General features: G+C 58.2%; 1 protein-coding gene across 1 annotated transcript in view; it reads right to left on the reverse strand.

Moving 5' to 3' along the window:
• Window positions 1-13,625, reverse strand: part of SLC9A3 (solute carrier family 9 member A3) — a 40,998-nt gene extending 27,373 nt beyond the window's left edge. The window contains exons 1-3 of the mRNA XM_063724516.1: window positions 13,552-13,625; window positions 10,895-10,993; window positions 9,937-10,031 (exon numbers count right to left, since the gene is read on the reverse strand). Coding sequence (XP_063580586.1) covers window positions 9,937-10,031; window positions 10,895-10,993; window positions 13,552-13,625 — 268 coding nt within the window. The remainder of the gene's footprint in view (window positions 1-9,936; window positions 10,032-10,894; window positions 10,994-13,551) is intronic.
• Between the last annotated feature and the right edge of the window lie 2,398 nt (window positions 13,626-16,023).

A 16,023-nucleotide genomic window follows, 5' to 3' on the forward strand; every position in this document is an offset into this window, starting at 1 on the left:
CCAACCCCAGAGACGGCCCGGGCCCCCTTATTAACAGCGTGAGAACAGATGGATACAGGCAGGTCCCAAGCTGCCCACAGCAGAGAAAAGACCTGGATGCAGATCCCAGCTGCCCACAGCAGAGAAAAGACCTGGATGCAGATCCCAGCTGCCACCACCTCAGGGCTTTGCTCAAAGCAGCAACAAGCTTCAGCTACTGCAGACCCAGCGGCGCCTACCAGGGGCCACAGCAGAACACAGGCCCCAGCAAGACACCGGTCGCAACGTCCTGGGGCAACGGAAGTCACGAGACACGTGAAGTGGGAATGTGGCCCAGCTCAAATCAGAGGAGAACTCAAGATGGTCAGACCCTGGAATCAGCAGACAAGGGCCTAAAACAGCAGCTCAAGGATAGAAAAGAAACGTTCTCATAACCACTTAAAAAGGACAAGCTGCAGCGGTGGAGTGGAACAGGGCTTGGCACATTTTTTCTTAAAGGCAGATGGTCAGTATTTTAGGTTGTGCGAGCTGCCAACAGGAGGATCACTTCACAACCACTCACTACCACTGAGGCCGAAAGCCACCCTAACGACACAGACGGGCACCGAAAGCCGCCCTAACGACACAGACGGGTGTGCCCTGTTCCAGTAAAACTTTACCACTCACTACCACTGAGGCCGAAAGCCACCCTAACGACACAGACGGGCACCGAAAGCCGCCCTAACGACACAGACGGGCACCGAAAGCCGCCCTAACGACACAGACGGGCACCGAAAGCCGCCCTAACGACACAGACGGGCACCGAAAGCCGCCCTAACGACACAGACGGGCACCGAAAGCCGCCCTAACGACACAGACGGGCACCGAAAGCCGCCCTAACGACACAGACGGGCACCGAAAGCTGCCCTAACGACACAGACGGGCGCCGAAAGCTGCCGTAACGACACAGACGGGTGTGCCCTGTTCCAGTAAAACTTTACCACTCACTACCACTGAGGCCGAAAGCCGCTGTAATGACACAGATGGGCGTTCCAGTAAAACTTTATTTACAAAAACTAGTGGCTGGCCCACAGGCTGTAGTTTGCTGACACCTAAAATAGAACTTATCAAAGAGAACCAAGCAGAAACCCTAGAATCTCTGACATAAAAACTCAATGGATAGACTTACGAGCAGACAGAAATGACAGCAAAGAGAGTAACTGGAAGACAGATCAGAAGAAATCATCCCATCGGAAGAACAAGGAGAAAAAATGGTTTTTAAAGTGACCAGAGCCTCAGTGGTCTGTGGGGCAAAATCAATAGCTTGTAGCCGCAGCACTTTGGGAGGCCAAGGCAGGAGGATCGCTTGAACCCAGGAGTTCAAGACCAGCCTGGGCAACATAGCAAAACCCCTTCTCGACAAAAGAAATTTAAAAATTAGCTGAGCCTGGTGGTTTGTGCCCATAGTCCCAGCTACTCAGGGGGCTGAGGCCAGAGGATCCATTGAGCCTGGGAGGGTCGAGGCTGCTCTCCAGTCTGGGAGACAGACAGCGAGGCCCGCATCCTCGCCCAGAAAAAGGCCTAATATATGTGTAGCTGGAGCTCTGGAAAGAAGGAAGAATGGGGTGGGGAAACCTTGAAGAGTGAATGGTAAAAAATGTCCCCAGTTTGGTGAAAGACACACATTTATAGATTTGAGAAATTTTGCAAGCCCCAAGCAATGCAAATACAGGGAAAATCCTATCTATGAGCACATCACAGTCAAACTGCTGAAAATCAAAAACAAATGGAGAATCTTTCAATCTGTATCGTGTGTGAGTTACTAATAAAGAACTTTCTTCTTGTTCCATGAAATGGGCAAGGAAGGCGTCTCCACTGGAAATCTCATCCATGGCTGTGGTTTCTCCTAAATCAGCGAATCGTCTGCACGAGGCTGGGGCCTCTGGACAGAAGCCTGGGCCCCCAGAGCTCTTGGGGGGCTCCCATCTTCACCCGGTGCCTGGATTCTCAGGGTCCCACCCACCCCCAACTTCCTCACACTTCACCCTCTCTTCTCTCTTGCCCTTATAAAATCATTCACTTCAAAGTAGAAATTATGAAACCGTCTTCATCAATCACGGAAGTTTAGCACTCCCCGTGTTTTTGCCTTTGGTTTATCAACAACTAAACAAGGGAAGGGAACAAGCTTCTGCGGAAGCTTCCAGCAAGCGAGACAGCGTCCTATGTGAGGTGCCTGGGGAGGAAAGGTGCCGGAAGGCATCGCTGCAGAGCTGCCGCCAGCTCCGGACCCCGGGAACCCAAGGGGCACACGTCTCCCCCTGTTCTTGCAGCCCCCGCGTCCTGTGACCCACCCAGGAGGTGTGACCTGCCCTCCTTGCTTCAGGCTCCCCTCTGTAAAGTGTCGAAATAGCCTCCCAGGGCTGCAGCCAGGGCCCAGGGCGGTGGACACGCAGGGTCCAGGACTGGCTGAACCTTGAGCCGCTGCAGGGACCGTGGGATTTGGCCCTCAGGAGAGAACTCTGCGGCCTCCTTCGGTGTGTCCGGCGGCGGCAGCCAGGGAGGGTGCCAGGACATTTTGGCCACGCAGCAAGCGGCCAGATCTCAGGCTCCCCGGGCTCACGGCCCCACTGCCTCCTCCTATCACCCTCGGGTGAGCCCAGAGGGCTCAGGGTGGGGACAGCAGACAAACCCTCAGCTGCTGGGCAGTGCCTCCCTCGGGGGCCATGGGCACCAGGACCTGCACCCCTCAGAGTCATGAGGCCACTGTCTCTAAACGTGGGGACTGAAGGAGAAGGGGTGTTCGTGCCCAGCTCCTGGCTGGCCACCGACATGGCCCCTGCATGGGGGCCGGGCCAGAGGCTCAGAAGGGGAAGGAGGGGTGCGGATGGTTGAGTGGCACACAGCAGGGGCTCACACTTCGGCTAGCAAAGTGGCTCCCAGACCCGGACGCCTGTGCCTGGCAAAGCAGCAGATGCCCGCGGGGCACAGTGGACACATGGCAGCACACAGAGCCCAGTGCTGAGAAGCAGGGGCCAGCAGCAGCCACCCCTCCCCTGCTTTCCCTGCACAGATGGGAAAAGGCCAAAGAACAGCATGGACACAGTGACCCCTTTAACAGAATGAGGGGATGGAGGCTCGGGTGGCTGGAGACCTGGACAAATGAGAAACAGCATCCTCCTCAATTTTCAGCTTCAGAGGTTCTTAAGGGAGGGAGGCTGCTGTGGGAGGAGCATCTGGACATGTGCTGGGGGGTGACCGCCAGGGGGTGGGGGAGAGTGACCATGGGGGGGAGAGTGTCTGTGGGAGGGTGGGGAGTGACCACGGAGGGGAGAGTGACTGTGGGGGGGTGGGGGAGAGTGACCATGGGGGGGAGAGTGACTATGGGGGGGAGAGTGACTGTGGGGGGAGGGTGGGGAGTGACCATGGGGGGGAGAGTGACTGTGGGGGGAGGGTGGGGAGTGACCACGGAGGGGAGAGTGACTGTGGGGGGGTGGGGGAGAGTGACCATGGCGGGGAGAGTGACTATGGGGGGGAGAGTGACTGTGGGGGGAGGGTGGGGAGTGACCATGGGGGGGAGAGTGACCATGGGGGGGAGAGTGACTGTGGGGGGAGGGTGGGGAGTGACTGTGGGGGGAGGGTGGGGAGTGACCACGGGGGGGGAGAGTGACTGTGGGGGGAGGGTGGGGAGTAACTGTGGGGAGAGGGTGGGAAGTGACTGTGGGGGGAGGGTGGGGAGTGACCATGGGGGAGAGAGTGACTGTGGGGGGAGGGTGGGGAGTGACTGTCGGGGGAGGGGGGAGAGTGACTGTGGGGAGGGTGGGGAGTGACCATTGTGGGGGTGGGGAGAGTGGCTGTGTTGGGAGGGGAGTGACTACCACGGAAATGAAATGAATGTGAACCACTGAGGCAAAGGCATGAGGCCCCCTCACTTTGGGGTGGGGTTGGGGTGCAGGTGGAGCCTCTGAAAGGCTTTGAGGAGTTTGCAAATGCCCTGCAGGGGAGCAAGTAGGGGTCTCGCTGACCTTTATCCCTCAGGAGAGGATCTCCAGTGAGGCTTTGCTCTCCGGGAATTCTTTTGTGCAGGCAGACCGTGTGGGCAGCTTCCCAAGCCTGTTAACTGCAGCTGCGCCTGCTCACGTGGCCACAGCCGCCACCACTATCAAGGAGCTCTGGGTCCTGCCCGCGAAGCCAGGACTTTGTCACGAGCTTTGCCCAGACGCAGCAGCTGGAAGCGGTTGGGAGGATTGATTCTTGATATTGATGCCACCCAGATAGGACAAAGGTGGAAAGACACACGAAAGGGGCCCGAGACGGGGGCTGGAGACGCATGGAACCCGGGCTGCGGAAAGGGTGCTGGGGTGTGCGGCAGGGCCAGGGCAGCCCGCACAGGGCGCATTCTCACATGAGGTGTGCCCCGTGTCTCCGTCATTTGCCCCAAACGCAGGAGGGCCCGGGGTCTTCCCGAGGGGCCCCACGCTGCTCCCTGTCCTGTGGGGCCGCCCTGCCAAGCGGGGTACCACTCCAGAGCCAGGACAGCCGCAAACCAGAGCCAGACCCCACAGGTTCCCCACCTTCTGGGCACTGCTCCCAGGGACCTGTCCGGCCACTTCCCAGCAGGCTGTTTTAACTCGTGTAGAGCTGGTTTCCTATGATAATCTCGACTTTTCTGGGCAGTTGCAAAGATTGAAAATCAGACTCCTTCAGAGAGAGTGGGTTGACTTTGTTCTGAAACCCAAGGAAAACGAATGATAAGATGTGTTATTTATTATCCTTGTTTTAAGGTTATTGGGGGCCGGGCGCGGTGGCTCACGCCTGTAATCCCAGAACTTTGGGAGGCCGAGGCGGGTGGATCACAAGGTCAGGAGATCGAGACCAGCCTGGCCAATATGGTGAAACCCTGTCTCTACTAAAAATACAAAAATTAGCCAGGCGTGGGGGCGCATGCCTGTAGTCTCAGCTACTCGGGAGGCTGAGGCAGGAGAATCGCTTGAACCCGGGAGGCGGAGGTTGTGGTGAGCCGAGATCAAGATTGGGCCACTGCACTCCAGCCTGGGAGACAGAGCGATACTCTGTCTCAATAAAAATAAATAAGTAAATAAATAAATAAGTAAATAAATAAGTAAGTAAATAAATAAAGTTATTGGGTCAGGTAAGAGGGAGGGATCCAGCTGCTTCTTTTTTTTTTAAATAGTGTCTGGCTCTGTTGCCCAGGCTGGAGTGCAGGTATGCAGCCTCCATGTCCCAGGCTCAAGTGATCCTCCTGCCTCAGCCTCCCTAGTGGCTGGGACCACAGGCAAGCACCACCAGGCCTGGCTAATTTTTCTATTTTTTGGAGAGACGGGGTTTCACCATGTTGCCCAGGCTGGTCTAAAACTCTTGGGCTCATGTGATCCTCCAGCCTTGGCTTCCCAAAGTGCTGGGATTCTAGGTGTGAGCCACTGCACCCATCCTGGGGGGATCCAAAGACACTGGCACCCCATCCTCAACCCCCAACACCAGAATCCCTCCTCCACAGACACCCGAATCCCCACCCCACAGACACCCAAATCTCCACCCCACAGACGCCAGAATCCCCACCCCACAGACACCCGAATCCCCACCCCACAGACACCCGAATCCCCACCTCACAGACACCCAAATCTCCACCCCACAGACGCCAGAATCCCCACCCCACAGACACCCGAATCCCCACCCCACAGACGCCAGAATCCCCACCCCACAGACGCCAGAATCCCCACCCCACAGACGCCAGAATCCCCACCCCACAGACGCCAGAATCCCCACCCCACAGACGCCCGAATCCCCACCCCACAGACGCCCGAATCCCCACCCCACAGACGCCCGAATCCCCACCCCACAGACGCCCGAATCCCCACCCCACAGACGCCCGAATCCCCACCCCACAGACGCCCGAATCCCCACCCCACAGACGCCAGAATCCCCACCCCACAGACGCCCGAATCCTCACCCCACAGACGCCCGAATCCCCACCCCACAGACGCCAGAATCCCCACCCCACAGACATCCGAATCCTCACCCCACAGACGCCCGAATCTCCACCCCACAGACGCCCGAATCCCCACCCCACAGACGCCAGAATCCCCACCCCACAGACACCCGAATCCCCACCCCACAGACGCCAGAATCCCCACCCCACAGACACCCGAATCCTCATCCCACAGATGCCTGAATCTCCACCCCACAGACGCCAGAATCCCCACCCCACAGACACCCGAATCCTCACCCCACAGATGCCTGAATCTCCACCCCACAGACACCCGAATCTCCACCCCACAGACACCCGAATCTCCACCCCACAGACACCGGAATCTCCACTCCACAGACGCCAGAATCCTCACCACACAGACACCCAAATCTCCACCCCACAGACGCCCGAATCCCCACCCCACAGACACCTGAATCCCCACCCCACAGACGCCAGAATCCTCACCCCACAGACACCCAAATCCTCACCCCACAGATGCCTGAATCTCCACCCCACAGACGCCCAAATCCCCACCCCACAGACGCCCGAATCCCCACCCCACAGACACCCGAATCCTCATCCCACAGATGCCTGAATCTCCACCCCACAGACGCCAGAATCCCCACCCCACAGACACCCGAATCCTCACCCCACAGATGCCTGAATCTCCACCCCACAGACACCCGAATCTCCACCCCACAGACACCCGAATCTCCACCCCACAGACACCGGAATCTCCACTCCACAGATGCCAGAATCCTCACCACACAGACACCCAAATCTCCACCCCACAGACGCCAGAATCCCCACCCCACAGACGCCCGAATCCCCACCCCACAGACACCCGAATCCTCATCCCACAGATGCCTGAATCTCCACCCCACAGACGCCAGAATCCCCACCCCACAGACACCCGAATCCTCACCCCACAGATGCCTGAATCTCCACCCCACAGACACCCGAATCTCCACCCCACAGACACCCGAATCTCCACCCCACAGACACCGGAATCTCCACTCCACAGATGCCAGAATCCTCACCACACAGACACCCAAATCTCCACCCCACAGACGCCAGAATCCCCACCCCACAGACACCTGAATCCCCACCCCACAGACGCCAGAATCCTCACCCCACAGACACCCAAATCCTCACCCCACAGATGCCTGAATCTCCACTCCACAGACGCCCGAATCTCCACCCCACAGACGCCCGAATCCCCACCCCACAGACACCCGAATCCCCACCCCACAGACGCCAGAATCCCCACCCCACAGACACCCGAATCCCCACCCCACAGACACCCGAATCCCCACCCCACAGACACCCGAATCCCCACCCCACAGACGCCCGAATCCCCACCCCACAGACACCCGAATCTCCCCGCTACACCCAAATGCACGCCCACACCCATGTGGCTCCAGTTCCCATTCGGCTTCTTGGCGCCCGCTCCTCACACCAGTGGAGCCAGGGGAAGGGGTGACAGGTGCTCAGGCGTGGAGCCCAGCTATGGAATCACAAGCAGCCCACAGCGCGCCCCGGGATGGAGATGCCGCAGGGAGACGCAACCCACAGCGCGTCCCGGGATGGAGATACCGCAGGGAGACGCAGCCCACAGCGCGTCCCGGGATGGAGATACCGCAGGGAGACGCAGCCCACAGCGCGCCCCGGGATGGGGATGCCGCAGGGAGACGCAACCCACAGCGCGCCCCGGGATGGGGATGCCGCAGGGAGACGCAGCCCACAGCGCGCCCCGGGATGGGGATGCCGCAGGGAGACGCAGCCCACAGCGCGCCCCGGGATGGGGATGCCGCAGGGAGACGCAGCCCACAGCGCGCCCGGGATGGAGATGCCGCAGGGAGACGCAGGCCTCAGCGCGCCCGGGATGGGGATGCCGCAGGGAGATGCAACCCACAGCGCGTCCCGGGATGGAGATGCCGCAGGGAGACGCAGGCCTCAGCGCACCCCGGGATGGAGATGCCGCAGGGAGACGCAGCCCACAGCGCGCCCCGGGATGGGGATGCCGCAGGGAGACGCAGGCCTCAGCATCACCATCGCCCCCACGCCGTAAAGAGCAAGGACATTAGAGCGGAAGACCTCCCGGGAGTCACACATGAGAACTAAAGTTTAAAACTCAACAGAGGATTGAAAGAGGAGGTTAAGAATTTCCCTCAGGCCGGACGTGGTGGCTCACACCTGTGATCCCAGCACTTTGGGAGGCCAACGCGGGAGAATCGCTTGAGCCCAGGAGTTCGAGACCAGCCTGGGCAGCATAGTGAGACCCTGTCTCTACAAAATACAAAAATTAGCCAGGCATGGTGGTGCTTGCTTGTGGTCCCAGCTACTTGGGAGGCTGAGGCAGTAGGGTCACTTGAGCCTGGGAGGTGGAGGCTGCTGTGAGCTGAGATCGCACCACTGCGTTCCAGCCTGGGTGACAGAGCCAGATCCTGTCTCAAAAAAAAAAAAGAAAAATTATCTCAGAAGATAGAGAAAAAAAGACACATAAAGCAAATGTAGGGCCAGGCACGGTGGCCACGCCTGTGATCCCAGCACTTTGGGAGGCTAATGGTGGGGCGGATCACTTGAGGCCAGGAGTTAAAGACCAGCCTGGGCAGTGTGGTGAAACTCTGTCTCTACTAAAGTAAATTATAAAAATTAGCTGGGTACCGTGGCGCATGCCTGTAATCCCAGCTACTCAGGAGGCTGAGGCATAAGAATCGCTTGAAGCCAAGAGGTGGAGGCTGCAGTGAGCTGAGATCATGCCACTGCACTGCAGCCTGGGCGAGAGAGTGAGATGGAAGGAAGGAAGGAGGGAGGGAGGGAAGGAGGGAGGGAGGGAAAGAAGGAAGGGAGGGAGGAAGGGAGGAAAGAAGGGCTTGAGGGCAGAGTAGGCTGGTCCCATGTGGACCGAACGTGGAACCCTGGAACTCAGGCGTGGGCAGAAGATGGAGAACCACGGACAAGCACCACCACAGCCATTCCCAGAACCAAGCTTGCGGTTCCAGACTCAGTGAACTGCCAGGGACCTGGCACAGCAGGTGAAGTTAGCTGTACCCCAAAGCATGTCAGGGAGTGAGAGGAGAATGGGGTGCAGGGAGGGGGAGGAGGCCCCCTGCAAAGAACCAGGAACGAGGAAGGCCTCCGAGTCTTGCATGGATGCCAGAAGAAGCTGGCGCAGGGCCTGATGATTTGGAAGGGAAACCAGTTCCCGAGGCGCGAATCAAGCAAGGCGAAGGCATCTCAGAGGGGCCGTGGGGGCAGCCGGCGTTGTCCCTCCTGCAGACAGCGCTCCACTGCCCCACACTCAGCTGGCTTCCCAGGGCCTGAGCAGGGATGGAGGAGGCTTTGGGAGAAGAGGGGCTCCAACGATGTGGAGGAGAGTGTGCTGGGGAGACAGGTGCTGGGCTGGACCAGGGAGCCGCTGGAGGCCTGGGGGCATTGGAAGCAGGAGGATCCGTGGGTGCTTGGGCCCCTGGCGGAGTGTGGCAGCTTGTTGGGAGCTGGGAGCAGAGCCACTTACTGTGAGCTCAGAGAAGGCTGCCAAGAGCAGCGACAGAGACCATCGTTCCCTCCAGGCAAAGCCAGATGCTGTGTGGGAAAGGAAACGTGGCTGTATGCTGCCACAGAGCTCTAAGGTGTTCGTGTGGGACGGAAGTGCTAGTGGAGAGGCCAGAACCCGTGGGACACACCCGCGAGAGCCGCCGGCAGCATGCTTGGTCCTGGCCTAGAGACAGAGGCCAGCACAGTCAGGCTCTCTCTGAGCCCAGGGGTGGAGACCTCACTGGGCTTTACTGTGGTGACTACTGGGGAGCGGGGCCCAGGGGACAAGGTGGGCAGGGGCTGCTGTTTTCTCGAGTGAACCCTAGAACCACTTGATTTTTCATCTGACAAAGCTAACAGAGGAAAAGATGAGGCCCATGGATGCATGTGCTCTCTGCCTGGCAGGCAAACAGGCCCAGTGCATTTTCAGGCATTTGCTGAGGGCCCGCTACACATGGGCTGGAACAGACTCAGCCCGGAAAGGCCCAGGCAGGCGGCCATGGATGCCATCTCCTGTGAGTCGATGGGGTCAGCTGCCTGGGGAATCCTGCAGGGGGGAAGGCAAGGGAAATGGAGGTGGAGGAGCTGTGGGAAAGGCCAGGGCTGCTGGGTGCAGGGGTGGACGGGAAGATGCACCAGCAGCACACGCAGCTTTCTCTGGGCACTGCTGTGCTCCGAGACCTCCTGTGGTTCCCACTGGCTCGTAGCTGTGCCTGGACACCTGCTGCCCCACGAGGTCTTCCTGTGTCTCTCCTGGCCACAGCCCTTCTTCCTGTCTCTGCAGGTTCCACCCTGCATTCTTGTAACCTCCCATCACGACTCCCTCCAGCCTCATAATAAGGGCTCAGATACCTGCCCATCCACATGTGAGATCCCAAAATATCCAACACACACCAGCAAAACTGTGAGCCACAAGGAGAGCACTTTGGTCCCATTGGCCTTGCTGGGCAGGGGCAAGAGTGTCTGACTGTTCTCGGATGGCAAGGCTGGCATTTAAGTGGACAAAAGACCTAAATGTAAAACACAGAACTATAGAATTTCTAGAAGATAGCATGGAAGAGAAGCTACATAACCTTGGGTTTGATGATGAATCTTTAGATCAACACTAAAAGCATGAGCTATAAAAGAAAAAATTGATAAGTTGGACTTTATTAAAATTAAAAACTTTTTCTCTGCAAAAGAAGACATTTGCAAAACACATATCTCCTATAAGAGTTTATCATTCAAGACATACAAAGGACTCTAAAAACTCAATAGGAAAAATAAACAACCCAGTGAGAAATGAGCCAAACATCTGGGCAGACCCCACACCAAAGACAGGCAGATGGCAACTAAGCCCCTGAAATATGCACGACAGCCCATGTCATGGCGGAGCTGCAAATTAAAACACACAGAGACACCACCACGCACCCGTTAGCGTGGCCGAAACCCAGGACACGGATGGCACCGAAGGCTGGCGAGGATGTGGGGCCACAGGAGTGCGCACCCAGCACTGCTGGAGGCACAAACCTAAGCAGGCCATGACCAGACAACTCAACGGTCAGGCCCACAGGAGTGGAAATCCTCCGTCCACACAAAGGCCTGCACATGGAGGTTTACAGCAGCTTTATTCATAATCACCAAAATCACCTGGAAGCAACTGAGATGTCCTTCAGTAGATGGATGGATCCAGACAGTGGAATATCATTCAGTGCTAAAAAGAAATGAGCTGTCAAGCCATAAATAGATAGGGGGGAAACACAGATGCAATGCATAAGTGAAAGAAGCTGCTTTGAGAAGGCTGCACGCTATAGGTTTCTAACTACACAACATTCTGGAAAAGGCACAACTACGGAGGCAGTAGAAAGATCAGTGGTTGCCATGGGTTAGGGGCAGAGAGGGATGAACAGGCAGAGCACAGAGGATTTTTAGGGCAGTGAAGCTCCTCTGGATGAGACTGTAATGCTGGATCCATGTCATTGTACCCGTGTCCAAACCCACAGAAGTGCAACACCAAGAATGAGCCCTAAGGTAAACCGTGGACCTCAATTAATAATAATGTATCAACAACGAGCCATAACGTAAACCGTGGACCTCAATTAATAATAATGTATCAACAACGAGCCCTAACGTAAACGGTGGACCTCAATTAATAATAATGTATCAACAACGAGCCCTAACGTAAACCGTGGACCTCAGTTAATAATAATGCATCAAGAGTGGCTAAACTATGACAAATGTATCACACCAATGCCACCTGTGAATAGGGGGGAGTGGGGGATGGAACGGCTGGGGTGTGGCTAGAGGGAACTTTACACTATCAGCTCAATATTCTGTAAATCTACAACTTTACTAAGAAATTTAAGTCTATTCATTTTCTAAGAAAGGGCATCCCCGAAGCTGTCGGGGGGGGCACTCTTTTTGGGGTGGGCTGGAGAAGGCCAGGCTGAGGGGACCAGGACAGCATTCCAGGCAGAGAATGTGCACGGTGGGCAGGCTGAGTCCCGGGGGAGCCCAGGCTGTGGCACCCCTGGAGGAAGGGCCGGGCGTGCAGAGGCCCAGCAGCCAGTCTCATCCTGACCCACCTATGAATTCTGAGTCCACGGTACCGACACTACTGTCCGGCGTCACCAAGATCAGAGCAAATACCAGTCCCACTTTTCACTGGAAGATAAGAGGGGGAAAGGCGGTTACAGAGGTTTCCACTGCAGCAAAACCCGAGACAGCAGAAACTGGGGCTGGAGAATTGCCTCCTGCAGCGATATTGAGACTTAGGAACCTGGGCACCAGGAGGGTGAGGGAGGGGGGCGTGCACCTACTGTGAGCTGCGTGGTGTGGGCTGGGACCACTGAGATGCCAGCTGCTGCAGACTCCAGCAGACCACAAAGCCAGGGGTGCTTTTGGAACATAATAGTGGCACTGGTTACAGCCAGGATGTGGCATCCCCTTTGGGGTTTTGGATTGGCAACATTTACCACGGGCAGTATCTGGGAGCTTCATTTTGTTGATGCTTTTTGGGAAGGAGAAAGGCCAGGAGGAAGGCTGGCAAACGGCACAGCTGCTGTGCCGGGATGCAGGTGCTAGATGGGCCTTCACATACGGGAGCCCCCACCCCCTGCTCTAACAGAGCTCAAGTGCCCCCTAAAAGCACGTGGCCCCTCTGAGGATGCAGAGTTGGGCGGGAGGAGAGCGCCAGGTGCACCAGTGATACCCAGGGTCTGTGCCACTGAGGTGTGCGCGGCAGAGAACGTGTCAGCCCCATGGGCAGTTGGGTGGGTCCTGGCCACGGGGTCCCTGAGACACAGTGGATGCTGAGATGGCCACGTCTGACTTCACAGCACACACATGCCGCCTCCATGGGACACACGTACTCCTCAGGGGCCCAGGAACAGCTCTGGTGGGCAGAGAGCAGCCCCGGGCCACCCTCGCCTTCTCCCCACAGTGACGGTACACAGTAAGGAGGAGAAACTAGTTCCTGACAGTTCCTTCTCAGGAAGCTTTAATTTCCCACGGCCAGCCCTTGTGTTACGGATTTAGGTTGAACACAGCTCTCCCATTTGTCAGCACCTCTGGCGACAGGGCTGCGCCCCAGGGCTCCTCTCCCTCTGAAGGCAGGCGGGCCACGCACAGCCACTGGAGCTTCTCCTGGGAGCAGCGCTCAGCCAACCCGAGCCAGTTCCGCCTGAAGAGATTCCCCCGCTGTGTGCTGGGTGTGGGCGGTGGGCAAAATCCAGAGAAGCAGAGATGATGGCGCCTGGCAAGGCCCCAACCCCGGCTCGGGAGGGCACCCTGCTTTCTGGGAAGAGATTACTTCCCTAATCACAGTTGGCTCTAACTAATCCTAAAATGAACCTTCAGATCTTGAGAAAACCAGGATTAAAGACAGAAACCTGGAAGTGGCAATCACATGGGCGAGCCCTTGGGGAGGCGTGCTCAGGCAGTCCCGGTTCCGAGACGTTTCACACACTCCCTCTTCCTCCCTGACCTGCGGTCTCCTGGACTCTGTGCCGCCAGAGCTGTCCCTCCAGGGGCTCTGTCCCTCAGGGGGCTCTGAGGCCCAGCCCCCGGCCTGCGCCCTCCCTCCTCACCTCCGCAGAGTCACCCAAGACCAGAGGCCGCTGGCTCCCCCTTCCTGGGGCCCACCCTGCCCCCCGAGGCCCATCGGGTCTTGCCTGTTGGGGGCTTTGCTCACTATGGCCCCTCGGGCAGCCCTGCCCAGTGGGTCCCACAGCCGGCAGGTGGGGAAGGAGTGGTACGGCCCACTGAGGGCCCTGTGAGGGCCGGGTTCTAAGCGGAATTTGTCTTCACCGTCCGGTCAGCCCCCTGTCCTCTGCACCAAACATCTGGGGCTGAATCTGAGGACGGAGCCCCCAGAAGCTGCTGTTCTTCCACACTGTGTCACCCCCAAAGCTCTTAAAAACAGGTGTTTTCAACTTTCCCATTCAGGCTTACGAGAAACCCTTTCCCAACAGAGAACTCAAACCCTTGGACTTTGGCATGACAGCTCAGCAGGCGGTGAACCTGCAGGTTCCCTGATCCACCAGAAAGGAGGAAGCTGCCAGGGTGCCCCTGGCCCCCGGTCCTTCCCTCTGCCCTAGCCCTGCACAGTCCAGAAGGGGACCCTGGCTCTGTGCCTGCCCAGGGCTGGCTCCCAGAGCCAGATAGGGGGTCCCAGCTGGGATGGCCCAGCACAAAGCCCTCGGGGACACACTCAAAGGCCGCCCTCCAGGGGCCAGGAACTTGGCACAGGTCACCTGGTCTTTCCCTAAGGCAGAGCCTTCCGTGGGGAGACACGGGGAGATTTCTCGGCCCCCCACCCCAGAGTCCATGCCATCAGCCTGGAGTCTGTCACAGCCCTGACCACCCCCAGCACAGCAGCACAAACGGCCAGGCCCATTCCCAGGATGTGCCCCTCCCCATTTGTGGAATTCCCTGTGCCCACGGGCGGCTACCACAGCCCCTCCTGCTCTGCCCGCCCCTCCTGCCTTCCTTTCAGGCCCCTGTGGACGGTGCACACCCGGGAACCCCTTGGGCACCCTGGCTGCTCTCCTGACTCCACCTGGACACGGCCCCAGGCTCCATCTCAATTCTTCCTAGACTGACAACATGACACTTTGGAAATGGACTTGACACACAGCCAGCCCCAAGGGAAGGCTGGCAATCGGACAGAGCAGGGAGCCCAGAGCTCAGGCTGGTAAAGGCACTCGCCAACGTGAGGGAGCGACCCAGAGCTCACCCCAGCTCTGAACATAGTCATCACACGGCCAGAGTGCAAGGACCACCTCCTGCTTATCCTCGACAGGTTCTCCTGCTCCCCAGACACACACGCCCCGCTGCTCCTGAAACACCCACACATTACCGCCTGCCACTCACAAACCCATGCACAACCCCTGCCACTCACACACACACACACACTCCCCCTCTCCTCACACACACACACACTCCCCCTCTCCTCACACACACACTCCCCCTCTCCTCACACACACACACTCCCCCCTCCTCACACACACACACTCCCCCTGCCCCTCACACACACACACTCCCCCCTCCTCACACGCACACACTCCCCCCTCCTCACACACACACACACTCCCCCTCTCCTCACACACACACACTCCCCCCTCCTCACACACACACACACTCCCCCTCTCCTCACACACACACACTCCCCCCTCCTCACACACACACACACTCCCCCTCTCCTCACACACACACACTCCCCCCTCCTCACACACACACACACTCCCCCTCTCCTCACACACACACACTCCCCCCTCCTCACACACACACACACTCCCCCTCTCCTCACACACACACACTCCCCCCTCCTCACACACACACACACTCCCCCTCTCCTCACACACACACACACTCCCCCTCTCCTCACACACACACACACTCCCCCTCTCCTCACACACACACACTCCCCCTGCCCCTCACACACACACACTCCCCCATCCCTCACACTCACACACACTCCCCCTCTCCTCACACACACACTCCCCCTGCCCCTCACACTCACACACACTCCCCCTGCCCCTCACACTCACACACACTCCCCCATCCCTCACACACACACACACACACTCCCCCGTCCCTCACACTCACACACACACTCCCCCGTCCCTCACACACACACACACTCCCCCCTCCTCACACACACACACACTCCCCCTGCTCCTCACACACACACACTCCCCCTGCTCCTCACACACACACACTCCCCCTGCTCCTCACACACACACACAGTCCCCTGTCCCTCACACTCACACACACTCCCCCTCTCCTCACACTCACACACAGTCCCCCTGCCCCTCACACACACACACACACACTCCCCCCAGCCCTCATCCACACTTTTTGCCTCAGGCGCTTCCCTCTGGCTATTCCTTCCCTGAACATGCTTCCTCCTAACCCACAGGGCTGGCTGCCCCCTCTGCCCCAGGGATGGCTTCCTGACTGTCTTTGGTCCTTGGTGTCCTCCCAGGAGTGCTGCCCCATATGGGATATTTGGGTCTCATTTGAAGTGGGATCCCCACTGCCTACAGGGAGTGATGAGC

This window comes from Pongo abelii, chromosome 4 (genome assembly GCF_028885655.2).
Source record: "Pongo abelii isolate AG06213 chromosome 4, NHGRI_mPonAbe1-v2.0_pri, whole genome shotgun sequence".
Taxonomy (NCBI): domain Eukaryota; kingdom Metazoa; phylum Chordata; class Mammalia; order Primates; family Hominidae; genus Pongo; species Pongo abelii.